Source organism: Pygocentrus nattereri, chromosome 13 (assembly GCF_015220715.1).
Source record: "Pygocentrus nattereri isolate fPygNat1 chromosome 13, fPygNat1.pri, whole genome shotgun sequence".
NCBI lineage: Eukaryota > Metazoa > Chordata > Actinopteri > Characiformes > Serrasalmidae > Pygocentrus > Pygocentrus nattereri.
The window spans coordinates 31,949,280-31,977,279 of record NC_051223.1 but is presented as its reverse complement, the minus strand read 5'-3'; the positions used below and the strand labels follow the sequence as shown (position 1 = coordinate 31,977,279).

The following is a 28,000-nucleotide window of genomic DNA, read 5'->3' as shown; positions in this document are numbered from 1 at the left end:
TATTGTACTCATTTTTCTTCTTACCTTACCTTATTTGTTTTTCTAATGTTTAAGACATGGAAAGTGCCTAAAAATATGGAGGACATGAGTGAAGGTTACGCAGGAGTCAGTCTAAGAGAAATACATATCTGTGCTCTTCATAACTCTACAGTTTATCTTCATGTTGACATGTCAAACAAGATGTAAAACTGAAACTTAGAGGACAGAGACAGAATGAGCACAAATATCCTGCTTTTTAGTAGAACAGCAGGATCTCTCTCTCTCTCTCTCCTCCAGCATGACTGGAGGGTGGCAGCCATTTTTAGCTAACAAGCACAAAGAGCTAAATCTCTATTGACAAAATGATGGAGGGAAGAGCAGAAAAGACTGAAAGAGGACTGTATCACACTTGAAGAGGCTTCCAAATGAGAAAAACCCTCTGAAATTGACTGAGTGCAGAATAACAATGCAATGGCCTGTAATTGACAAGTCTAACACATGACAGAGCATCAGTGTGTGCTCACTATAGGGCAGTCAATCACAGTCCGACCTCAGAGCTTAAATGTTGCCATGGAGATGAATGACTGATGGCTGACAGTAATTGGAACATGGCAAGCAGGTGCTCACATGAGTCACGTCTGTCTTGTGATTAGACTGTTAACAGTGGTAAAGAAGAGACACCGTTTACCCATCATTTCAAATTCTCTCACAAACTGATGTGAGCATGTAATTCATATCATTATTAACATAATCAGTAATTTATCCAGGAGGATAAGTGGCTTAGATGATGTATTATGATGAATTGCAAAAAGTATTCAATGGATTTTTTTTCAGGTCACTTAAATGTATTACCAATAAGAGGAGTAATACCTTCTTAAAGCTACACTATATAAGATTTGGAGACCCCTCTGGCAGAAATGTGTAACCACACGCATTGTCCATTTTGTTTTAACATTTTGTAACATTGGTTAAGCTGCTGCACCCTTCCCCAAGAGGATGAATCTCAGGACTGCAAGCACATCGCAACAAGAATGAGTTGGTGAAGGATGGGTCTTCTCTTCTGAGGATATAATTGAACTATGTACTATAGTCATCATATCTGTATTAGTATAATAATGATTTTGCATTTGATTTCCTAAACATTGAGCCAGATCTTTATGGGCCTGTGTGTTGATGCATAAAAACGTTCAACATCTGAAAAACATGACAGTTCTGACTTTTAAATGTCTATTTCAGGATTCAGAAGATGACTCGGAGCAGTGAAATGAAATCAGATTTGTGTTTTTTCTCCTGACTCATGTTACCGGGACGGCAGGGAGGCGGACCCAAGTGCAGAGAGGAAAACCTGTGAGAACGGGTCTTAAATGTGGTGATGGAGTGGGAATTTGAAAAAAGCTAACCAAAGAGGATGCTGAGAGCAGCATGCTTAAACAAAAGCTGAAAGAGAAAAGTGAAATAAAAGATAATCAGAAAACAAAAAACACTTCCTCTGTGATTATGAGAGGAAGGTAAACTATATTTCATCTGTTTGCTCTTTGTAGAGCAAACACTTTTTGTATGTCTTGGAGCCGTTTTTTGCTCAAGCTTTCATTTTGGGTTTCAAATATTTTAGGGGCAATTTCTCTCTCTTGCTTTTCCTTTCCTTTTTGTTTAAACACTCACCAGGGCTAAGTACCATACCAGTCACCCCTCTACAAAAGCATGACAAAGGGCTGCTATTTGAGACAGCCTTAAGTAGAAGAGTCCACAGGTGTGCCAGGTTGGACCTAATCAGCCTGAGAGCTTCTGGGACTTGGAGTTCCCTGAACTTATGGCTTGCCACCATTGTCCTCTGCTGGAGGCCGGCGGCACAGGCTGGGCCTTTACAACTCAGTAATGCTACTTCTTTCAATCTCATTGAAAAGTCATAAATTGTACAGCTCTAAATGGCCTATATGGTGTTTTTCTTGTCTGTTCATCTTTATCCCTGTGGTCCACTTATGATGTTTGTGTAGTTATATGTAAAAAAGAGTAACATTTCATTTTTCACACGAGATTAACCCCTTAAATGGCTAGTTTAGCCAGTTGAAATCCCTGCAGTTAATGTCAGAATGGCCGAGTGGTTTAGGATGCCAGACTCAAAGCTCAATGCCTTCCCAAGTGATGCGTTTCCATATAGAGGCATGGGTTCAAATCTCACTTCAGAGAACTGCTTTGGGGCAGTCGTGAGCTGGAGGTTAGGAAACCAGACTTGTGACAGGAAGGTCTCTGGTTTGATCCCCTGAGCCAACAGTACATGGCTGAGGTGCCCTTGAACAAGGCAACCAACCCCCTCAGCTCCCTGGGCGCTGTAGATAGGGTTATCCACAGCTCTGGGAAAATGTGCTCACTGCCCACTAGTGTGTGTGTGGGTGTTTCACTGCACAGATGGGCTAAATGCAGAGGTAAATTTACCCAATGTGGAATTAATAAAGGGTAACCTAACTTACTGGATAATAAGCCTTGGTATGTAAAATGGGATTTTAAGGGATTGAATTAGCAAAAGTTTTTTAAATCTTTTATTTAGAAACATCTCTATTCTTGGAAATAAGTGCTTCTGTAAGAGACAATTCTGCAATGCAAGCTACTTGCCAGTACAGGGAGGATAAGGACAAAACATTACAAGCAAGCAGCAGTTTTTCAGAACTTACATTTGCTGTGCTGGTGTTTAAGGCTGGGACTGAATAGTTGAATGTAACTTCCTTTTCTCTGCTTTCCTTCATTTTGCCTGATCTGGAAACCATGTGAATCCACATAATAGACAGCTCTTCCAGTGTATTTAATAAAGCCATGTGCTATATATCAGGCTAAATCATCCATCCATCCATCCATTTTCTAAGGCGCTTCTCCGTCAGGGTCGCGGGGGGATGCTGGAGCCTATCCCAGCAGTCTTCGGGCGGAAGGCAAGATACATCCTGGACAGGTCGCCAGCCCATCGCAGGGCAGGCTAAATCAATGTAAGTGAATTGAAAAATGTTTTATTAAAGTATTTTGATACAGCCAAGCCAATCTGTGTGTATTACAATGCCCTTAACAAGCAGGTGGCCAATCAGATTTCAGATATAGCTGGTGCCACTTCAACCACACTTGTGGCTTTGCCTCCAGCATTAGCACAGTCTAAGCACAGCAATATGCAAAGAGAGCAGTCAGCCTGTTGACCTTACATATGTACAGATAGGTAAACACACTTTGAACCTGTGGACATAACATGGTAATGAAAGAAAGTTTTCATGCTGGAACAGGAAACAGCCTTCCCAACACTGTCGCTATAATGTTGGAAAACATACCAATGTCTAAAATGTCTTTGTATACTGTAGAATTAACTTCACTGGAACTAAGGGCCCTAAACCCTGAAAAACAGGCCCTGACCATTTTACTTCCTTCATAAAACTTTATTGTTGGTTCTATACACTCTGGTAGGTAGTGTTCTCCTGGCACCCACAAAATTCAGATGCATTCATCAGACTGCCAGATAATAAAGCATCACTCCAGATAACACATTTCTACTGCTCCAGAGTCTAGTGGGGTGGGCTTTGTACCACTTCAACACTTGGCATTGTGCACTGTAATCTTAGTTTGTGTGCAGCTGCTCAGCCATGGAAACCCATTTTATAAAGTTCCCAATGCACAGTTCATGTGCTGATGTAGGCGGTGTCATCCTTTGTGTCATTTTTAATAATGGATGGATGGATGGATGCATAGACATGGATGCATAGATAGATAGAGAAAGAGAAAAAGAGGAGAGAGCTTGAGGTAGACAGAGATTGGAGCAGGAAAAAAGGGAGAGTATGAGAGAGAAATAACAGGAGTAATTAAACTCCAGCTCAAATCAAAAAAGACAAAAGTGACAGAATATGCCAAACAGAAGGCAGAGAGGATGAGCGGATGGAAGGACGTGGAGAGAGAGAAAGCTGGACTGTGGCCAGCAGCAGACTGGGCAGGGCCACACAGGACTCAACACATATGGCCAGGGAGATTCTCGCTCTCCAAGGGAAGCATTGTATTCTCAAATACTCAACACACATGACAGTCGGCCAGATATCTTCATCTGGGCCTGCTGCACTCCGCTCTCCTCCAAATATTTACCCTATTAATGTGCACAGGGGTTTTGTGATTAACAAGTAAATCAGCACTTTCACTGCTTGCTTCTCATACTGTCCCCCAGCACATGACTTGCGTAACAAATTTCAAACTGCTGATTAATATTAAAACCAGCTTTAAACTTGCTGAATATTTATAAAGCTTCCAGTGCCTTAAATGCATCCATCAAACACTGCAGCATCTCCAGGTATTTGTCAGCCACATGCGCCATCTGATTCCACTAACTGGGGTCTTTTTTTGTTACAGAGAGTGAAACAAACAGCGCTAATGAGAAGAACACAATGCAATGAGTGTTCATCCCAGAACACAATTTTACAGGGCCTGCATCCAATATTTATGTTCTTGTTTTCCCCTTGAAAGTCATGTATAAGATTTGTTTGGTTTTATGTATCAAAAATCCCTTAGAATTAAACAGTTTTTTAAAACTTTTTTGTTACTGTGCCTTGAGTCTTGTGCTTCCTTCAAAAATCAGTCTGGGCTGAAACCCAGCCTTATAACTTCAGAGTAAGAGGGTGGAGCTAAACTGCTGTAGGCAAAAACAGCTGATAAATCTAAATGTGTTTTTGTGACATCGTAATGACTTCATAATAGGTTTTTGAAGCTTAATCTGCCTTATTCGGGCACTCCATGTTGCTTTGAATTGCTTATGGACTGAACATCCTGCAAAGTGTAAGCAGACTATATATATATATATATATATATATATATATATATAATACTAATAACATCCTAACATCATTGCAATGTGGGAATATAAGTGTAAATAATATTTCTTAGTGTGATGCTTGAATGCTTTTGTGCTGATGTGCTAAATCCATCTACGGAATCCATCTGTGTGAGAGTTCTATTAATAGCTATAGCTACAAATTAATTATAGAAATAAGCTCATTGACCATGTCACATGGTCAATTACAGGCATAAAACCAAATCAATGCAATTACATAGCCATGTTTAATGTAGAAATCTGTTAATTTCCTCTTTTTTTTGGTTATTTCTCAACAGTGCTAAGACAGTGCTCCTCAAATGGTATGATAGTGCTAAGCTAAGGTTTAGCAGAGTTAAAATAAAGGCATTTTAAGCTTGCAAACGGTGTGCAAGTAAAAGATATATATTTTTAGGCCTTTTAGGTCTTTTTTTGTAACTCCTTCTATAAGACTTGAACTTAAAGCATTTTGTTATTGGAGCACTGAATTCTTAGTTTTCACTAATCTGTTCAGCCTACTGTAGTGAGGGAGTTACAGAGGTAAGTAGGCTGAAGAGAGTCTGTTTGTAGCAACCTGTAATGCTTAACTGGCAATCCTTGGTTGGATTTTATGTGCACAAATTATAGCTGGGGTTTTTGAAGCAGTGATTATGAAGCCAGCTTTATATGCCCTTCGAATCACTGTGCTTACTTGAGAGATTTATGCTCGTAATATTACGGTTCTTCACATACTTTCAGCTTCACTCAGCGGTAGTGACTGTCTCAGAAGCACCTCAGAGACAATAAATGGGACATAAAAATTTCCCAGAGAGCACAGAGTAAAATATTAAAATTGTTTGTATGATACTAAACTTGAGTGTTATATTGAAAAATATACGATTTAAATATGATGAAACATCGTTAAAAAAACATGAGCAGACCAGTCTGATAACTATGTGGGCGTGGCCATTGAGCAGCTTGATTGACAACTATTTGATCAACATGCCTAGCCTGCTCCACCAGTCATATAGAACCAAAATCATTATTCAGCTTTTATACCACGGTAACTGGACAGAAAAACTCATGGAGGAGCAGATGTGCAGATGAACACTTGCAAACTAAAATGAACAAACTGTCATTTGACCATGGGTGCCTAAACTTTTGAATAAAGCTACTTCTCACTGTGCTTATTGTTTTTTTAAGAGTATTATTGTCTCAAATTGAGCAACAGCATTTAGCATTAAATGGAAATGATAAACTACCATCTTATTGACAGTTGGCTAATGCTAGCAAGCTAAGGTCATCTATAACATGCCCAGTTACCACTCTAACATTTTGAAATGCTTATCTGCACACTGCAAAAAAGCATAATGAAAGTGTCACAGCAAAAAGTGGTGACTGAAACATCATGACCTCTAAATGTGGTCACTCCTACCTCTTCCACTTCTAACAGAGCTAACTGTGTGTAACATCCCATACTTGTTCAGTGGTTGTGCTACTTCATTTTCTAATAAGAACACACCATTTTCAGTAAAAGTGGCTAGTACGCTTTGGAAGTATTCGATCTGAGACATAGGGAGTGACTCATTCAGGACTCCACTGTTTGTGAGATATACTGTTGTTAGTATAAATCCAGCACCAAACAGAAAGCCACCTGGAGCTGATAACAAACTGTAACACCTCAGTCTGTGCTGCTAATGTGTGGCTACTTTTAGAGACAGGAACACCGTGCTCCATGCCATGGTGAGTCAAAAACACATTTTCTTAGTCAGAGAGTTGGTAGGTTCTTTTTGTTTTGTTTTGTTTTTTTGAAGTAAACATGTCTGAAAAATTAATGAAAGTTTTGTTAACGCCAAACATTGGTTTTTACTGAAAAACATGTTACTGCCAAAAATAAGATTTTCACAAGCCTTAAACAACACACACACTCAGTGTTTACTATCCAGCGTATTCTGTGCTTTGAGAAGTAAACTCTTATAAATGCATATGTAATGAGATAAAGGTTCAAGAGAGAAGTGAACACCCCTCAGATGTTATGGCTGCTAAATGGCCTAAATGGCTCGACAGCTACTTTACAGTCAAAATGTAGTCTGTGAAGGTATAAAACAGTGGTCATTTTGCCCCTTTGTCTTACACTCTTACACTAGCAATGGGGACCTAGAAGCAGATCTTTTAAGTGTTGGGCTAAATCGCTGCCCGAGTTAAAGGACGTACCCCAATTTAAAACAGGTACATTTATGCCATTGGTCTCTATCAAATAACAGCAAGGTTTTGAAGCTTTGCTTGTCACATTGAGGGAAAACACTGGTATGAATTGGTAGGCAGTATGAAATGCTAAAGCAGTTAATACAGGCACTGAGCCTCAGGCACAAAGCCTCTGATTCAGACCCACAAAAGGGCAAAGCACAAACAGGACTGCCATGTCTGTAATGTGCATGTCCATACACACAGATACCTAAAAATACATATGTAACATCTGATTACTCACATGCATATACATGCATGGGCCACACATGGATAATATAAATATTTCCAAAAAATAAATATAAATAAAAGTAATATATTGGCAATGTACTGCCTTTTTCTATGTGATTTGGAATGGACTGGTCATGTTAAATATTACATTTTCTTAGGTTTATAAAAATGGTACCCTGTAAAAATTCATCATATAAGATTAAAAAAAAAACCAAAATCTTTAGCATTCTTCTTTTACATTTTATGTGCAACATAACAATGACAATGATGCCATAAGTTATTATAAACTACTGGGCAAAAAAGTGCCAAAAAGTAATCTCTCTCTACCCTCCCCGTTCCACTTTCCATCCATCCACTTACCCTGTGTCTCTATCACGCACACATTTGTTCAGCTAAGCAGCTTCAGATATAGTAAGCCTGAGCCACGCAACGGCTCTACACTGAACCTACAGTGGCAGTTATGCTAATTTTGCACTTACTGACACAGGGATTACATAACTCCCCCTAGAAATCCTCTACAACACTCTGTGAGACTAGGCTGTGTTACAGCATAATTAAAAATCATTCCACTAGCTCTTATGGTCCATCTCTGCACCGCTGCTTTGCAATTATAATGAACACCCAAGCACTTCACTCTCTTCTTTCACCACTGAATTAGGACCTCTTCATTAACTTATGGATAAGATATTCATACAACTTTTTTTTGTGACAGTCTAAAAAGCACTAAGCAATAAATACTCCCTTACCTGTGATAAAATACTGTTAAAAAAGCATAAAGTAGCTTATTGCTTTTATTAAATATAGTAAAACACAAATAAATATTTTAGCCTATCATTAATAGTGATCAAAATAAAGAACTATTCCACTGAGAAATGTAGATTCTTTAGAGTGAAGGTATTATACTCTAAAGGATTCATCAGTCTAAGAAACCATAGACTACTGTACGAGGAGAAGAACGTTCAGTCACCCATCATTGTACGCTGCAGCCATCATGGACTTTTTAACTATAATAATGAACATATCATAATGTAGCACGGTTTGAAGCAAAGGCTTTGCTTTATAAACACCTTTTGATCAAAAAATGACCACTATAACTTTTTTCTCAGTGTTTTCCCCTTTGATCAATGCTTTAATCCAGCATGTCTGTATTGTATTGTCACTTTAAAAGACGTTTTTTTTTAACAGATAAAATAAATAAAAATAAGTTTCTCCCCCTTACTCCAAATAAAGATAAGCAGTAAAGACACAGCTGAAGTTCATACCCACCAGTCAGCAGTGCATTGTATGCCTAAATCATCACTCAGTGCCTCAAACTGCACTTTCAGTTCTTTTATTATCTGACTTGCTAACATGGGTTCTGACCCTGCATTTACATGCGGTTATTTCTTTGATGAGCAATATGCTTATTTTCACAGACATGGAAAGCATATTTTTCAGCCCTTCCAGGTAATTGTGAAGGCCACTGTTACAGCACAGGCTAAGCTGGGCTCGGCTTTCCATTGGAGGGCAACAAATAACGGAACGCTAGTAAAGCTCAGACTGTGCAACTGTCTTGCTGCTCCAGTACAAAAGATTCTCTTAGGTAGCAACTCTTGCAGCAGAGACATTTATCCTACTTTCAAAAACTCTCTGACCCAAATACTGAGGGCTTACGCTTAGTTTATTTATTTATTTATTTATTTATTCATTTTTAGACCAAACACCAAAAGCAAAGTAACTGCTGCACATTTTCACTGAAAGGATCCAGACATTTTTAGTTCAGCCGACCGTTACAACTAATAAGTCTGTTCCTGTGTTTTTCTTTACACATTTACAGGACAAACATGTTGAAACTTTGGAGGGAAAGCAGAGAAAAGTGGCCCTGATTTTTTTTTTTTTTTTGGTTTGGTAAGAAATAAATGTAATAATAACGCTCCAAATGTTTTTAATATATGTTGTCCCTGTTGGGGAAGGAAAAAAAAAACTTGAAAAATCTTTAAAATCATATCTTTTAAATAAAGACTTCATAACTTTTAATGTAAGTTAATGAAACAGTAGTTTTAATCTATGGTATTTTGGATAATTTCTGTTGCTCCATTTGCCACAAAATTGTATACGGCAGTAGACATTCACAAATAATGTAACAAACAAACAAATAATCAAACAAAAATCCTCTGGTGCTGGTCTTGTTGTTGTCGAAACTGTCAACAGTAACTGCATGAGTGCTTAACTGGTTTAGTGATGTATGGAAAGGTCACACCACTCATGCTAATGTCAGACGAATTCTACTGTCACAGCACTGCAGAGAGATGCACCAGCATGAATCACAGACAAGGTTCATGTTTGTTGTCTAGTTCTGGAGTGTTTCCCACAGTGCCAGCCTTTTACCCCGCAGAGAAATAAGCCTGTTGTTTTTGACTCTTTCTCTAGAATTGAATGCAGGCCCTGGAGGGATACAGCACTGCAGGTCCATTTCACAGTAGCTTTAAAATGCAATGTTTGCCTATTTTGCAGGCTCTCAGTTAACATTGATGGAATATATGTTGATGGTAATGTGTACGATTTACAAAACCAGAATCAAAATGGGTTTGTGTCTTCACAGGTAAGTCAAGCTAGTCAACATTTAAAATACATATTTATTATGTTTAAATGTGATTTTTGTCATAAAAATTGTAGGAATTGTCTTCACAGCAGGGGTTCTCATTCTTCTACTTTCATCCCTCATCGCTCACTAACAACTCCACACTTCTCACACAAAGAACCAACAGTGACCTAGTTAATCTGATTACAGAGTTGGAGGAAAAAATTATTTTCCACTTGATCGTCTGCAGAAAGGCATTACTTCTTATCCTGCATCAAGCTTTGCTCGCCTGCTTTTTTTTCTGTGTTTCTCTGCTGCACTTGAACAGCTTTTATTTGAATTTCCCTCTCAAGACTCAGAATATCACTCTGAAGAACCACCTCCTGCGACATAACAAGTAATGGACCATTATACTTTTGTTTGGGGATGAGGCTGCATTGTAATTACGCTACATCTAATTTGTATTTTCATGAAGCTGTTGGTTCAAGGGGGACCTAGGCGGCTGCCTACCTTTGCCTAGTGCAAAGATCGCTTCTGATCATGACTCACAAAAACAACAAACCAACAACAAAAAAAAAAAACTTCAGTATTATATTCATGAAGAAAAAAGTCAGATTAAGATTCCATGTTCTACAACTCTGCACAGAACTGCAGGACAGCAGGGATCTCTCTGACTTAGACCAGCCTGCTTGTTACCACACCTAAGGCAAAAGACCCTTCAACAGCATCTTCTCAGACAGTGGGGAATCCATTTTCATCAATAAATCTCGCTTTAGGGTAATCTGTCAACATGCAATACTGGAGACAGGAATAGCTCCACAGCTCACTTCTCATCTCCCTGCTGTGTTTGTACATAATTCTGCTCTTCTGATGGACTTAGTACTGCTCATGCAAAAAGAAAAGTACAAAATCAATAGAAAAATAGTTTTTCATCCTCCATCTCTCCATCTCTCCTTTCTCTTTCTTTCCACATTCATTCCACAGCCCATCAGAGGTGTGGCTTTTAAAAATTGTTGCTTAATGTAAATCAGTGTAATGAGATTTTTTTTCTATGTAATTTCAGACCATTTCCGTTGGTCCACTGATCCTAAAGTTTCGATGCAATGTAAATGCCAGCTGTTGTGTTGAAACAATGCAGAAAAAGTCTGAAAATGATTTGAAAAAAGACCTGGTTTTTCTGTTTTATCTGTTTTATCTGTTTTGCGACAAAACGTTTTGACACCAAAGAACATATTTTCTTTGCTAATTTCCAATAATTTAAAATTCCTTGTCACCCATGATGGATAGAGGCCATACATATTTTTAACCTTGATTACTCTGTAACAGTTTGGATGTTGACAGCTTTAGTAAACTCAAAGCCTGTTAGCTTAGGTTTGTGCCCAGACCACTCTAGTGAGGATTAAACATTGAATAGCAAATCCTAATACACCTATAGAATCATGAAATATGTTTTCTTAACCCCTAAAATCTCAGGCTGTCACGGTTGGCCCCTCCCAGTCCTGTCCGTGTGCTCCTTTGTTTTGGTTTAAGTCCTGCCCCGTGTTTGGTTACTCCGCCCCTGATTGTGTTCACCTGTCCCTCATTGTTCCGTGTATTTAAGCCCTGTGTTTGCCCCTTGTGTTTGCCAGTCTTTGTATGATTGTATTGGTCTCTGTTTGATGTCTCGATTCTGGTTTTTGTCATGTCTGTCCCCCGATCTGTCCATATCAGCTACATGAACCTGGACTGTTTTGACCACAACCCTGGATTTTCCCATAATAAATCTCGCTTATCTCAGCGTGTGCGTCCACCTCCTCGCTCCCCCTTACACAGGCTTATTATATACTAAAGCTCTACAGGGATTTCAAGGCAAACTGGCTGAGCTATTCTTAGATTATGGAAATGTATAATACAACTTTGGGGTTGCTGGTGGGTCTTGGCCAGTTGAGGAGTTATGGTACTATTTTGTCTTGTAAAAGACAATGTATCAGACATAATGCAAATTATTTATAACCATTTTATACACTAGCCTTCTGTGAGTGAGCTTTAAGAGGCATTTTTAAACTCACTTCAGAAGTCTGGTTCCTATCACCACCACTGAGAGTATGACTCTGTAGTTTTCACTAGAAAGGAGCATTTTACATCAAACCACTCTGTATGACTCTGTTTACATCTTAACAGTTTAATTAAGCAGAATGTTTTTGAAAAATCAATAAATTCTATTTAAGACTGATACAAATAAATAACCATGACCCTGAGGGAGAAGCGGCTTAGAAAATAGATGGATGGATGGATATATATAAATGAACTTTGTGCTGATTGGCTGCCATGCATTTCATTTCATTCAAAGCTTCAGCATGAATGGACAGCACTAAACTGCTGTAGGCTGCCTTTTACAGCTTAGTTTCCATATATGTCCTGTATGGCCTGGGTAGTTTTGAAAAGTTTACCAATATTTATATACTACACCAAACTTTTTTTACTTAAAAAAGTAGGGAAAGAAATTTAATACATTCAAGTCTAATCAGATTTATTTTGTGGAAAACAATTTCACACATTTATGTATGTGCGCATATTTATATATGTGCGTGTAGGTAAACACATTTCATCCCCTTGTTGTGATGTCAGCACACATGAACACTCATACGTTTTATACTGTGGAAGATAGTTTGAAGAAAATGCAACCAAAATCTTGGTAAATAGCTGTTTTATGTCAACCTCTGCAGGTATTTTTAGACGTGACGCAGCTCATAGAACTGGCTTGCAATTCTCACCCACTCACATTTAACATGTTGAACAGTCTCTATAAGGGGGCACTTTTAGCCGTCCAACAGTTTAAAGTGCTTCATAAAAGTGGTGCTTTACATTAGTAACACTGTGTCCTACTTTCCCACTAAATTAAAAAGGAACAGTAAAAATGAAAAATTATGTAAAAATAAGTCGAGAAGTCATTGGTGTTCCCAATCTTTTGGTGGTTACATCTTTTGCACGTCTCCTTTTTTTGTAGCTCTGTTCTTGTCTCCCAGTATAGCAACAGCCCTTGAGCTTGCTCAGGAAGAATAAAGTATTCATGCCTCCACTCTTTGATCCTCTTATTCATGCACACAGTCTACAGCAGGCATGCATATAGACATATTCTAACTCAAACAGACGTGTGCGTGTCCATATACACATATGCTCGCTCCAAAATCCTACACACTGCACAAACATTACATAACCTTTTAGAGAAGCAGAAGCAATTAGTATTAGTATCTGCGTGTCTCCTGTCTGCTGTGGGGATTGGCTGGGAGCCTCTTCGTGCTTTTGAGGAGGGAGCACACACATGAAAAATTAAATGCTGCATGACAGTGGAGGGAGAGAATAATGACTCTGTAAATACTGGATAGCGAGCACTGCTGCTGCTTTGATAGGGCTGATGAAAAGATGATTACAGGAGGGAGAAGAGGAAAAAGAAAGGAGGCAGATCATAATAAAGTGAGGAAAGGACCACCAGGTTCGGCTGAGGGCATGGTTCATTAGTGTGGAAGTTTGTGGAAAGGTTTCAGCAGGATAGAACTACTTCCTGAATGTCTTGGTCCTGGTAAATTTCTCTTTTCATTTATGTCATAGTCTTTTGCGAAACTGTTTGAAAATTGTAAAATTACAGGGAACATAATTTCCATGCAACTTGACAGTTATAGTAAGTCAAGCTGTGAATATAGAATTAGACATTCAGATTTTCACATTTGTTGAAGTGTGATGGACTGGCGACCTGTCCAGGGTGTTTCCTGCCTTCCGCCCGATGACTGCTGGGATAGGCTCCAGCACCCCCCGCGACCCTGACGGAGAAGCGGCTTAGAAAATGGATGGATGGATGGATAATTTCCATGCAACTTGACAGTTATAGTAAGTCAAGCTGTGAATATAGAATTAGACATTCAGATTTTCACATTTGTTGAAGTGTGATGGACTGGCGACCTGTCCATGGTGTTTCCTGCCTTCCGCCCGAAGACTGCTGGGATAGGCTCCAGCACCCCCCGCGACCCTGACGGAGAAGCGGCTTAGAAAATGGATGAATGGATGGATGGATAATTTCCATGCAACTTGACAGTTATAGTAAGTCAAGCTGTGAATATAGAATTAGACATTCAGATTTTCACATTTGTTGAACTGTGATGGATAGGCGACCTGTCCAGGGTGTTTCCTGCCTTTTGTCCATTGAATGGTGCCATAGACTCTAGTACCCTCTGCGAACCAGAAGGATAAGTGGCTTAGAAGGTGGGTGGATGGATGAATGGATGGATGGATGGATGGATGGATGGATATTTGTTAAATCCAAAGAAAAATGCACATTTGAATGAAAATCTCCATTCGAAGGCTACCTCGTCTGCTGCTAAATGGAAGGAAGAACATGTCATAGCTGACCATAAACAAACATTTCATTTAGTTTTAAATTGTATAGCAGACTTTATAAACAACTGTCAATCTGAGTGAAGCAATAGGTCTACTATCTATAAATGAAGAGATTCAGATGACATTTTTCTGACACGCCAACACTTCAAATGTGGATACTACACAACTACTGTACTTACCTGCGCCAGTTACAGACACTGGATTTCACTACAATCAGTGTACTTGTGCTATCAGTGCAGCCACTCTGTTTATAAGGGTACTGAGATATCAGGTTAATCTTTCTCAAAAACATATCAAAAGATATCTATGAACCATTTTCTTTTACGTGAGGCAAAGCGTTTTCACTAGCTTATTGTTATATAAAATCCAGATCTATCCAACACACATGCTTATTATGAAGCTATTATTCTTTTGTTTGTTGTTTGTTACCTTTGAAAACGTAATGCAAGAAATACTTAACCCTCAGAGATCTAAGCACTTTTGCCCCCTCATTTTATTTTATTATTTAATTCTTTAGAAAATGTTACAAAATTGTAACCATTATAATCTTAAAGGTCAATAATTTTCATCATGATTCTAAAAAAAGTAAAGTTTTATGTCATGTTGGCCCCATGTGTATATAATTTATTTTAGAGGTGGCCAGTAAATTAATTTGGTATTTTAAACTGTAGCATGATGCTATGTGCCTAAACCTAGAACAGGAACACTTTTGCAAAAGTCTGCAGCTTCTTGTATTCCTGCCAAAAAGACTTGATTCATCTCATTAAGATCTTGGATTAGGTGGGTCAGGTGTGTTGATTTGGGAATAGATGAAAATATGTCAGACAAGAGGCCCTAATGTAAACAGGGTGTTTCTTAGAATAGTGCTAAAAAGTGGCTACTATTAATGCATATAGTAACAGTTTTGTAACATTCACAAAAACTGTGTTTGATTTATTTGCCATTTTTCTCACTAAATATCTTTGCAATAAAAGTAATAAAATATCTTAGCTCAAGTCCTGGAAATGAATTTGCTCCAAATCCGTAATCATAAATGTCAAGGAGAGACGGAATGTTGCATGCTTTGAAATTTAGGATAATTAATATTACTTTTTTAACCATATTTAATGCTATGGATGTGTGGTTGTAGAGACAATTAGAGAGAAGTCAGCATAAATAAATTAATTTTGCAAAAGTCAGTGTCTGATGGTTACACTAACTTAAAGGCTTAATGAGTCTATGTTTATCACAATAATCACCATTTTATTCTACATAAATTTGATTATAAGGTCAGTCTGTACAAAAAGTGGAAAACTATTTTAGGAGTTTGGGAGTAAATTAAATTCACTAGCTGTCTTAACAGCAGGGCAGGCTACAGTCAGTGACTACTATGAAATGAAGTGTCATAAACCTGTTACTGATGCCTGGCCCTACATATTAAGAACACGTTTCATGGTCCATTTCTCTAACACACCCCTTTCAACTCAGAAAAGGTTTACTAATTGGCTGATTAGGTCTGATCAGTTCTGTGTATAATTTTAAATATTTTCAAGACCTGGGTTGAAGAACATGCCCGAAGAATGCCAGATCATACTCATAGATCTCATGATCTCATGATCCCAATCATAGATGATACTAGAGCCTGGCATCCTGATGTGCTCTGAAGCACAGCAGTCCTCAGAAACGAGCTCTGACAGAACCCCCACTCTATTAAAGCCTGAGCTGGAGTCAGCGCTGTTGCCATGGTTATCAGAGAGTGCCGGGTGATTATACATTTGGAATCAAGCATTTCAGTTCTATCACACTGAGCTGCGGTTACCCAGTGGTTACCAGGAGTTACCATAGAGACATGAAGGTGTGTGTAAATACACACACACGGACACACACAATGGCACAATGACAGAACATGGTCTACACTGCTGGAAAGATCAGAGCGTTTACCGGTCCATTAGCAGCACCTGAAAGGACACTGCATGGTTTGAGTCCATATTTTTGGATGAAGAGCAATGAAAGCACTTAAGCATGTTTACACGGGAGAGGTCATTTTATGTAACAGCTAAAGTGGAACATGTACCCTTGGTGTGTGTGCGTGTGTGTGTGTGTGTGTGAGAAAGTGTGGTGCATGGCACATGTTTTTCTGTGTGCTGTATTTGTGTGGCAGCATGCTAATAAGAGTCTGATGGAGGCTTTAATACCAGTAAGGCTGAGCAGCACCGCATAAAACAGTGAGCAATTATATTTTCTTCTTCCTCATACAGTAAGAACAAAGAGAAATGGGATGGGGGTGTTGTATCTGCATTAGGATAGAGCCCCCTGCAAGGTCTGGGTTGGGCTGACTGTGCTGCTTTGATTGTCTAGCCACTTCCCACTCTTTCAGCACTCTCAGTAATTTTACAACTTCTATCAGAGTAGCCGAGCTGATATTGGCAAGGATGAGATACTTTATTTGGATAGATTATAATGCATTTTGATACAGTCTAAGTAAATTACACTACAACACTAAACAGCTTCTAGGTATTAACTCAGTAATTGTGTTGTACAAACTCCATAGAACTATGTAATTATTTGAGGTAAAATGATAGAACCAACAGGTTCTAGCTTTTAATGTTAAAACTTTAAAAATAGCAAAATATCTCCTAACTGTTTGCAGCAATAAGGTAGTAAATACAAACATACTCTGAAAATGTCTGGAAATAATGGGTTTTTTTGAAAAGAAGAGCTGACAATCAATGGAGAATGTATTCTTTAAGAACGGTGGTATTAAACATAATATAGCCCTGATACTTATTATAAGTCCACTTCCAACAATATATATCATAAAACAAGAACAGTTTTTAAGTTGTCTATAATATGTTTAGTAATGACACTCTTAATAACTGCACAGTATTTACCCAGTTGATATTTAGAACGCATTGGGTATTTCAGTGTATTAAATTACACTGACCTGGAAAGAACCATCATGTCATCCCAAATAATCTCCAAGTACTTTAAACTTTGTACCTTATACATATATATATATATATATATATATATATATATATATATATATATATATATATATATCAGGTACGCTTCATTAAACATCATTATAATCAACTGTAAATTGAAGCAATTGAATCACCACCTTCAGATCAATGTATTATGATGCATTGGTCTGCTAATGAATGAGTCAGATACATAAATCCAGCTGCACACTGCAGAAAGATCTGGATACCAGGGGTGACTGAATGACTTGTATTTTCTATTCCTGAATTTATTGATTTATGATTAATGATTTATTACTCAGAATAACAGAAATAGATACTGTGACATCAGTGTTAATGCAGATACAGTGTAAAAAAACATCTGCTGTGTTATCACAAATGACATGACTGTCATTTCACACCTTCAATCCCACATACACATGCAAGAATATTAAATATGTTGACACTGTTTCTGATAAACGCCTGGTCTCTCTCTCTCTCTCTCTCTCTCTCTCTCTCTCTCTCTCTCTCTCTCTCTCTCTCTCTCTCTCTCTCTCTCTCTCATTTTCTCTGTAACACACACACACACACACACACACACACACACACAAATCTGAGCCATCATGCCAAGTCATCTTTAACGTAAAATAATCTCCCAAGCATTTACAGTTACTTTCACAGGATCATTTGTCATGTCTCATGCAAGATGCCATTTCTCAGCTTAAAACGTTGTGTGATTGCTGATTCATGGTCTTGTTCTACAGTGGCATTTCAATACCATCTAGTCTTCAGTGAAACTATCAATTAAAGTGCATCTGAACAACTTAATAACTGCTTAAACAGAAAAGACATGCTCATGTACTGTACTGACATGCATTTCTGTTCTATAGACCCTGCATTTTACATTGACAAAAATGGTTGATGATTAAAATAAACAAATACAAATAAATAAATCTAAATATAAAACTAATATAAAATAATATAAACAAATGAACAGATAAAAAAAAATATTCCATCTGCTTAATTGCTTTATGTAAATTAGCTTGTTTTAGCAATTCAAGGTGCCATTTTCATCAGGGACCAAGCCGCTAAATGAAGTCTTGTCAGTTTTCTTGTTGATTTAGAGAGAAACTATGTGAGTGAAAAAGAAAAAAGACAATAGGAGGCAGAGAGATGGACAGTCAGCCAGAGCGAACACACACACACACACACACACACACACACATGCGTTATAGCATTGGTTAAGCATATATGAACATATAAGCTATCGAACACCACGGTTTTGCACCATTATTATAGAGCAAACTACAACAACAGACAGCCTTATTTTGCAACATATCCATTAAGACTTAAAGCACAGAGACTAAAATGCTTTAAATGATTCGCTTTAATACATTATTGTTATTATGCCTAAACCTTTTTTGCTCTTATTTCACATTAGCCATCATTATGTGAACCTGTTATGAAGAATGGACTGACATAAATTATCCAAAATGACTTCAAATAAAAACGTACATTGTTACATTATTATACATTAAAGGTAAAAACGTTTATTCATTCTCAAAATTACCATATTGAAGATACATCTCATACAGGTGTCCTCCATGTGATGCTGTTGATATCCATAGTACTGAAATGGCAGCACACAAATCCTTATTGGACGAGCGCAGTTATATCCCAAGCTTACCATTACAGCCAAATGGCAGCCAGTAAAGACCTGAAACAGGCCGGTACTCTGAATTATGTAGTTGAACAGATTTAGCATTTTGGGCAGCCATTATACCTCAAGCCAAACTCCCCCTGTCTTTACAATCTGCTCTCACAGCATTCTGCTGTGTGTGTGTGTGTGTGTGTGTGTGTGTGTGTGTGTGTGTGTGTGTTTGCTGTGTAAGGCCTCTGTTTTCTGGGTCAGTATCATTTTGCAGCTGCCATGAATGACTGACTGATGGACAGCCAAAGTCAGAGACTCTGATTACACTTATTGTAAAAGATAATGTCATTAAGAAGCCAAAAGCATTGCAGGAGAGTTGAATTGCTTTTGAGGCTTGGGAAAAAAAGCTTTTCCTCTTTGTTTTAGCAGTTTTCTTTTTCTTTTTTTTCTTTCCTTTTCTTGAGCACACCAAGACACATTTTTCTCAGATAAGGGAAGGCATGGCTAACCTATCATTATATATTGCACACCCCAGAGTCAAGTGTCTGCACTGAGATGTTCTAAAATACTCAATGATGGGTAGCTCAAAAAGATGATAGCAAAATTGACATGCATTGGATGAGGTTTGTGCTAGGAGACATTTTATTTGTTCTGTTTCCAGTGAAAAGTTTTGACTTTTGGTTAGAGTCTTCGTTCCCTTAGGAAGCCACGGTAACACTGTCACACATTATGGATCTAGACTTGGATTTCTGCAAAACTGCTCTAGGACAGTGTCTGCTGAAGGACAGGCTGTACAGATGAAATCAAACTAAAGGTTTTCTGGTATGGTGACAAATGCTGTGCTTTAAATTAGCATTTGATTCAAAATTAATGTCTTGTGGTGTTTTAACTTGTAATTTAATCTTTTTAATTTTCTTCTAATTCTAATTAAATACCAATGATCTCTTCTACAACTATAACCTGTCTGTAAAGCACTTTGAGCTGCCACCAGCATGAAGTGCTATATAAATAGGATTATTATTATTATTATTATTATTATTATTATTATTATTATTATTGGACCATTCTCAGCAATGCAGTAACACTGATGTGGTGGTGGTGGTGTGTGTTGCACTGGTCTGAGAGGATCACACAGCAATGCTGCTGGAGTGACATCTACAAGGTGGATTGACAAGGCAGGAGTGTCTAATAGAGTGGACAGTGAGTGGACACAGTGTTAAAAAACTCCAGCAGCACTGCTGTGTCTGATCCACTTGTACCAGTACAACACACAATAACACACCACCACCACATCAGTGGTACTGCAGTGCTGAGATTGATTCACTACCCAAATAATACCTGCTCTGTAAGGGTCCATGGGGGGTCCTGACCACTGAAGAACAGGGTGAAAGGGGGCTAACAAAGTATCAGAGACACAGATGGACTACAGTCTGTAACTGTAGAACTACAAAGTGCAGCTATACAGTAAGTGGAGCTGATAAAATGGACAATGAGCGTAGAAACAAGGAGGTGGTGATAAATTTATGCCTGATCAGTCTACATAACTGATTTTCACAAATAATGTACTTTATATCTGAGCTTTTGCTGATACAAAGCTCTGGAAATGTGCTTGTGTAGTGTATCTGTTTATTTGGCCTGCATGGTGAATTCATCAGGTTTAAACCAAAGGGTTTATAAAAACTGGTAAAACAACTGGAACATTCATGAACAGTGCATCCCTAATTGAAACCACAGACAGGATTTCTTTGATGATCTGCTGAGCGTTCAAATCTATAATTGAATGGCAGACAAACTTTCAAACGCCGAGGCAGATTGCACACCTGTTCCCTTGAGTCTGCCCACAAGAAGCCTAAAACTGTCTCTCTTGAAAGCAAATATCTGTCTTCCTTCTCATTTAAACTAACGGAACACTGTTGTGAATGGTAAGAGACACAACTTTGTGGACCCACGGGATTCAACCCACCACTGCCTGTTCCGTTAAGATTTAAAGAGCAGAAACAACAGAAGTTCGCTGAGTAAATATGCAGTAAATATTTGATTGGCGAGAGAGGTAGCTGCTGAAAGATTCATGGTGAGTTATGACAGCGAGGCGAGAGAGAGTGAGCGAGACAGAAGGAAAAGGGGAGGGAGATGATGGCCTGTTTTTCTCCAGCTGCTCTCTTCCTGCCATCAACATCGATTGACCAGCTTCTGCACACTCCTACACACTCTTGCACACTCACACACAAAATAGCTCTTCAGTGGGCACGTAGGCCAGCAGCGTGTAGAGTAACAGCCTCTCTTAAAATCAAACGTACTCTATAGAGTGAGGCGCAGGTCTCAGGACTATAAGTTCAGAGAGGCGATGAATGCATGAAACAGGCCGTGTTAACCCATCTGCTGAAGTAGAATACGCAGCGCCTTGTGAAATCAAAGGCCTGGCAGAGTGAGAGCTGATATGGAATGTTTCAACTTCTCAGAATAGACAAGTATACAAGCACAAAAGCTTATTTATATACAAAATGGTTGTGAGGGAAGAATCTGGGCCAAACAGATGAAAAATCAGCTGTTTTGAAGTGCTGGAGTGCTGGATGGGTTGCAAGCACAGCTGTAAGCCAATTCATGATTAAGAATTACTGATTACACACCATATCACACTGTAAAGAAAGGAGTTGTTGAGAAATAATAGCTAATAGCTGGCTTAGGACCATGAGCTAGTACCAACCTAAGGGTACTTGAGAATATTCTTCTTCTTGAACATTTGCAGTTGCAGCCAAAATAATGTATGTATTTATGTGTGCATGTGCAGAACAGTGCAGCATATGGTCAGTTCATAAGGTGACTAGTAAGTACGGTAGCTATTTATTCAAAGTAGATGCTTTAGACTTGTTCTGTTAAAGTGTCATAAAACGAAATGACCAAAAGGATGATAACTCTTAACCTCAGTTATCATGACTGTTGTCTCTCAAGCAGATGGACAATGTGCTTGAACTAGAACCTCGAGTTCTGTTATAGCTCAAGCTTATGTCATGTTTTAAAAAGTGGGAAAAAAAAATAATCTTATATACTCTTATAAGGCACTTGCTTTGGATGTAAAAAAAAAAAAAAACTTGATGTGAAACCTTTCTGTTATCTTTAGAAAACCAAAAGTGGTTCTTCTGTGGCTTTGCTTCAAATAACCTTTTTGGCAATAGGGTCTAAACTGATCTAGCGTGTTTACATTTCTTCTATTGCAGTTCTCCATCCCCATTGCTCTACCCTGTACACAAACACATCTACATGTCACAGGTATGTTTTAAAACAGCCAAACAGGTCCCAGGTCAGCCATAGCATGCTGTGACTTCTCCTCAGACACAAACATTTATATCTTCACCCATTTACAGGTCTATTTCCATGCTATCTCCTCTAATTTCTAGTTTAATTTCTAGTCTCAAGTCCATGCTTGACTGTCATGCCCATACCACTTTACTCTTCCTAAAATGAGCCTGTTATTAACATATCACTCATTTTAGAGACCTTTAAATCATGTCTGAAGTATGAGTCACCTTCTAAATTACACAGCTTTGAATCACAACACTGTCTCATGCTTCAAATCACTATCATGAAGCAGAAGATATCTTGGCTGATTGGTCATTGTTCCTACGCTCTCAGAAAAAAGCTAGTACTAGTCACTGGGGTGGTACCCTCAAGAAAAACTACATCTCAGTACGTTTAGTCAGGGAACATGTACCATAATCCATTGAAATTCTATTTTCTAAGTCAAACTGACTCCACACACCCCGTCTCGTCTCCAGGATTTTTATTTTATTGTTCAGTTTTAAAACATTTGGTTATGAAGAGATACAAATATACCTTTATTCACTAGGAAAAAATTACTTAATGCTCACAATTGGACCTTAAAACCACTGTTGTACCTTTCAGGGAACATTTACATTGTTCGTACCCTGATAAGCGTAAAACGTACCTGCACAGAACCATTATTTCTAACAGTGTAAAACGAAGGCCAAAATCCCACAGGTCCTGTAATGGGATGATTAAAAAGTCCCTTTGATCTATTCTACAGCATAGTGACCATAAAAAAGTAGGCAGTTTTCAGTGGTCCAATCATGCATGAATAACTTAAACAAGAAATCAAGGTAATCCACCTGCATGTAATACACAAGAGATGGATGCAACGTACGATGAAGAAGACCAAATGTCCTCATCATAGAAAATGAAAGAGGGAATGAAGATGGTAAAACAGAAAGAAACCAAGACACTTAGATGACAGCATAAATGACTGGACAAATGTTCAGCCAGTGCTTTCTGGTCCTGAAAGAATCCAGCTGGACCACACAGCCCATTCTGCCTCTAGTCTATCCTCCATCAAAGCCCAGCCACTCATAATCATCAATCATCCCAATTTAACAGTGGTGAGTCAGATCCGGTGAGACTCACCATCATGACAAGTCATGACTAGAACAGTAGGAGAGGGAAGGTAGAAAGCCCTTAAGCTCACCTCTACCCAGGTGCCATAGCAGATCATGTCCGTCAATTATTATCATTTTGAATTTCCCCTGTCCAATCCTGCAAGGCACTCATTAATTGTCTCTTGACCAGTACAGCCAGAGAACAGTAAAGCTTAACTGACTGTGCTTTATAATGAGACACTGCCATGCAGAAGCATGCAGTGTGTCTCATAGCTTTCTTCACTCTCTGTTGATCTTGGACCAAAGCCTGCAAGCTCCTCCTGTCACCATAGGAACAATTTATAGAGGTAACAAGCACACAGCTGAGCACTGGATTAAATTGGGATGAATAATCACCATTGGCAACCATGTGGAAGATGATTCCCTGATCTAGAAAAACATGCAGATTAAGCCTAGTCCTATAGTATTTCACTGGATAGCAATGGTTAACAAGGTAATTCAAGCCTGAAACTGTCAATATGTGAGAGAGGAATCAAGAAGCAAGCCTTAATGTTGAAATATAAACACTTCCTAAATGGTTCTTGACTTGGAAAAATGGTTCTAAATACTTACAAAATGGTTCTTCAAGTGTTCTTTATTAAAGAAGACGGTGCTTTATAGAATCATGAACACTCAATGAACCCTTTGCAAAATTAAAGGGTTCTGTGCATCATGGAAGCGTTCTTCAGATTGATGGAGAATGTGCTGTAGAAGGTGCCAAAAAGGGTTCTATTGTTGCAAGCTTGACATTTAAACAATAACAGAACCCTTTTAGTGTTATATTAAAACCTTTTCAAATCTCACATCTTTAGCACATTCTCCATTAAACGAAGAAACATTTAAGCAAGCAGATGGTTCTTTGACCATTCATGTTTTTTTTAAATCCATTGTCTCTGCTAAAAGACCCTTGAAGACCTTTACATTGCGTAGATGTTCTTTAAAGTTTGAAAACCTTCATCACACATTTAACACAAAAGGTTCCAGTGAAATGTTCTTAGGAAAAGAAAAGCTGTGATTTTTGGGACTGTTGTGGCATATAGGAATCCTTTATATATATTTTTATATTCTGAATATAAAAAACTGGTCAGTGCATACTGTGCACTGTTAAAAAGGAATGAGGGATTCTTCAAAGGTCCCTTTCTAAAGGCAATTACATAGAACTGTGAACCCTCAAAGAACCATTTGAATGCATAAACCATTCCTTGCATGTTAAATGGTTCTTCTCTATGATGGAAATCCATTGAATGGTTCTTCAAAGAACCATAAATGTTGCAGTATATATATAGTACCAAAAACACTTCCAATTTTTTTAGAAGTAATATAACCTTTTTTGGTTCTATACAGAATGCTTTTTGCCAGGAGTGTGTAATAATAACTGTTCTCTATTAGGAGTATTTGAGATTCTGCTCGTTTCTATTAAATCTCACAGCCAACAAGGTTTGACTCCACATCAACTGCTAGTCATTATATACTCAATTAATTATCATTGTTCACACCACCCCAGAGGCTACAGGGACCTGTCCAATTAGAGATGGACACTCTTACCAAGCTACTGATGGACCCTACCCTCCCCCTCCACATCTGACCTGTGCATCGCCGGAGAATCACGCAAGAATCACTGCTATTCCCAGCAAGATGTGTGATATAGTCCCCTTTTCATTAAATATCAAAATATAGCTTGAAAAAATAGGATAAATTCTTAATAAGGCTCTCTCTCTCTCTTTCTCTCTCTCTCTCAGCTAAGAAATGTGAACAGCACAAATAATAAAATATGCACGTAATGAGGGGAAAAACGAGCACCTAAGGCACTATACAGAGGATTGACAGCCTCCTAACCTCCACAGTTCAAAAAAGATGATTTCCGCAGCGAGGAGCGTATTTGGCGCACAGAAGAGACACTTACTATGCAAAAAGGACCATCTACCAACATACAGGATAGGTCTGATTTGAAGGTTTAAAGCAAAAACTGAAAGCAACTCACCCGAATCAAAATGTGAGCTCAGCGCAAAGCTGGGGTTGAAATACGACGCAGACATGATGAGCAGCGCTAGAGTGGAGGGCATCCTCTCGAACCTGAAGATCCGGGTGGGTTTTGCATGAAATAAAATCGTATCAGCGACGCTCGGAGGATAACTTCGCGCAGACCAGGGTAACGTGCTATTCGCTCATTTTTCGGAGGTTTGAAAACAGACGACGAAGCAGATGTGACCGGATAATCCCACCATCAGTCCGTCATGTTAACGTTTGCCAGCGCCAGCCGTTGCATTTTTCCTCTCATATCTCTCCATTCATTCCCGTTGGCGGAGCTTCGCGCAGCTGAGTGTGTTGTCCTCTTTATTCGCCGCATGAAGCGAGGACCATGGACCATTTCCGTCCAATGCCGGACACAAGGAACACTTGCCGTGTCAAAACGTCAACAGTCCACACCGCGCTGTTTGTAATCAGACCTCGCCTTGACGGCTTTCAGTGTAAGTCTATGGGGAGCTGTCCAGTGCTGAAACGGAGCGCCATCTTTGCTCGCTTTACTCCTCCAGAGTGAATTCTGCACTGGAATCTGTTGGGGGAGGGGAGATGCACCAGAAGATGGGCTTAACTTGGGCATGTGGCTCATATTTCATTATTCCATACACACACACACACACACACACACACACACACACACACACACACACACACACACACACAGAGCAGAGTGGCTTCTTTCATTTTTTTTTATTTTACACACTATAAATAAAAAGTATTTTCTTTATGAACACATGCTAAACAGATAAACATCCCACAATACGTGATTAAAGATTAAATTAGTGCATAATGACACATCATACTCCATCCATCTTGTTAAGGTGTTTGTGTTTGCACCATGGAGAGCACGTTTGTCAGATAGGATTAATATTTGCATCTCATTTATGCAAGACTTGCATATATTCCTGCAGACTTGCAGATGAGAGTGTGTGTGTGTGTGTGTGTGTGTGTGTGTGTGTGTGTGTCCATCAAAGATCAACAAACTACTCTTGATGTTTTGTAAAGAGTACTATGTTTAATTTCTTTAAAACCAAAAGTGCACAATACTTTATTTTATATAAATATAAAAGGGTTAAGTTTAGAATTAGACCTAGATCATTTTTAGTATATATAGATGTCTACATATATATCACATATGATTCTTATTATAATTACATCTAAGTAGTTACATATAGGGCCTGTTTAGATATATATATATGGGATGTTATTACATATAACATAGATGCTTCAATATCCATCCATCCATCCATTGTCTAAGCCGCTTCTCCGTCAGGGTCGCGGGGGGGTGCTGGAGCCTATCCCAGCAGTCTTCGGGCGGAAGGCAGGATACACCCCGGATGGGTCGCCAGTCCATCACATGGCAGACAGACAGACACAGACAGTCACTCACACCCAGGGGCAATTTAGCACATCCAATTGGCCTGACTGCATGTCTTTGGACTGTGGGAGGAAACCGGAGAACCCGGAGGAAACCCACGCAGACACGGGGAGAACATGCAAACTCCACACAGAGAGGACCCCGGTCACCCGGCCGGGGAATCGAACCCAGGCCCTCCTCGCTGTGAGGCGACAGCACTACCCACCACACCATCGTGCCGGCCCCATGCTTCAATATATGATGGATATATAATTAATAATGTTCAGTACTGTGCAGAGGTGTTAGATGTCTAAACGTCTATCTAAGCCATTTATCTCTGAAGCACGGATTACCAGCTGTTGGACAATAACTACAAACAATATTGGAGTCTAAGGAGGTGTGAGAAAATTGTTAATGACCATACTGACATACATGAAATAACTACCTATTGTACTAATTTTATATGTAGTATACAAATACATTTACTTGTCTCAGAGAATAGGAGATCAAAGTTGAATGGCCTTTGAGGATGAGTGAATAGAAGAATACACCTTTAAGACTGAAAACTGACTTTAAAAACAAATAAATAAAAAATCGTCTACAATACTGGGATCAACAAAACAGTTCTTGCTATTTGAAAAGCAATTTTTTAACTGAAAGTGCAAAATCACCTAGTTTGATGAAGTAAATGTTAGGATTAGGAGTAAGGTAAATTGTAGAGTTCTAATTGCATTTACATTCTTTCATATATGGTAATATATAGGACATGTTATTATTACACATAGAATATGACATTTATATAATACATATTAGACATATTATTTTACATTTTTACACTCACTGTACACCTTATCATTCTTGCAATTGTCTAATCAGCCAATCATGCGGCAGCAGTGCAGTCCATGAAATCATGCTGACACCAGCCAGCACCTTCAGGTTATGTTTGCGTCAGCCATGAGAATTGGAAAAAGTGTAATCACAGTGATTTTGACTTGTGGCTTGATTGTTGGTGCCAGACAGGCTGATTTGAGCATTTCTATAACTACTGATCTCCTGTGATTTTTACACACAACAGTCTCTTTATTTACCTAAAGTGGTGGAACAAAGAAAAACATCCAGTGACTGGCAGTTCTGTTGAATGAAATGCCTTGCTGATGAGAGAGGTCAGACTGGTTTAAGCTGACAGAAAGGTTGCAGTAACTCAGATATTCACTCTGTGCAAATAGAAAGCAACTCAGAATACATAACATGTCAGACCTTCAGGCAGATCTGCTGCAAAAACAGAAAGCTGAGGCTGCAGTGGCACAGGCTCACCAAAACTGGACAGCTGAAGACTAGAAAAAAATGAATTCAATAGAACACTTTTGGCATATTTAAGAACAGGTGATTCACAGCACCTCAAAAATCTGGACCAG

General features: G+C 38.7%; 1 protein-coding gene across 1 annotated transcript in view; it reads right to left on the bottom strand.

Moving 5' to 3' along the window:
• Nucleotides 1-26,080, bottom strand: part of aatkb (apoptosis-associated tyrosine kinase b) — a 79,711-nt gene extending 53,631 nt beyond the window's left edge. Inside the window, exon 1 of the mRNA XM_017701686.2 lies at nt 25,188-26,080. Coding sequence (XP_017557175.2) covers nt 25,188-25,269 — 82 coding nt within the window. The 5' untranslated portion in view covers nt 25,270-26,080. The remainder of the gene's footprint in view (nt 1-25,187) is intronic.
• Nucleotides 26,081-28,000: the final 1,920 nt, after the last annotated feature.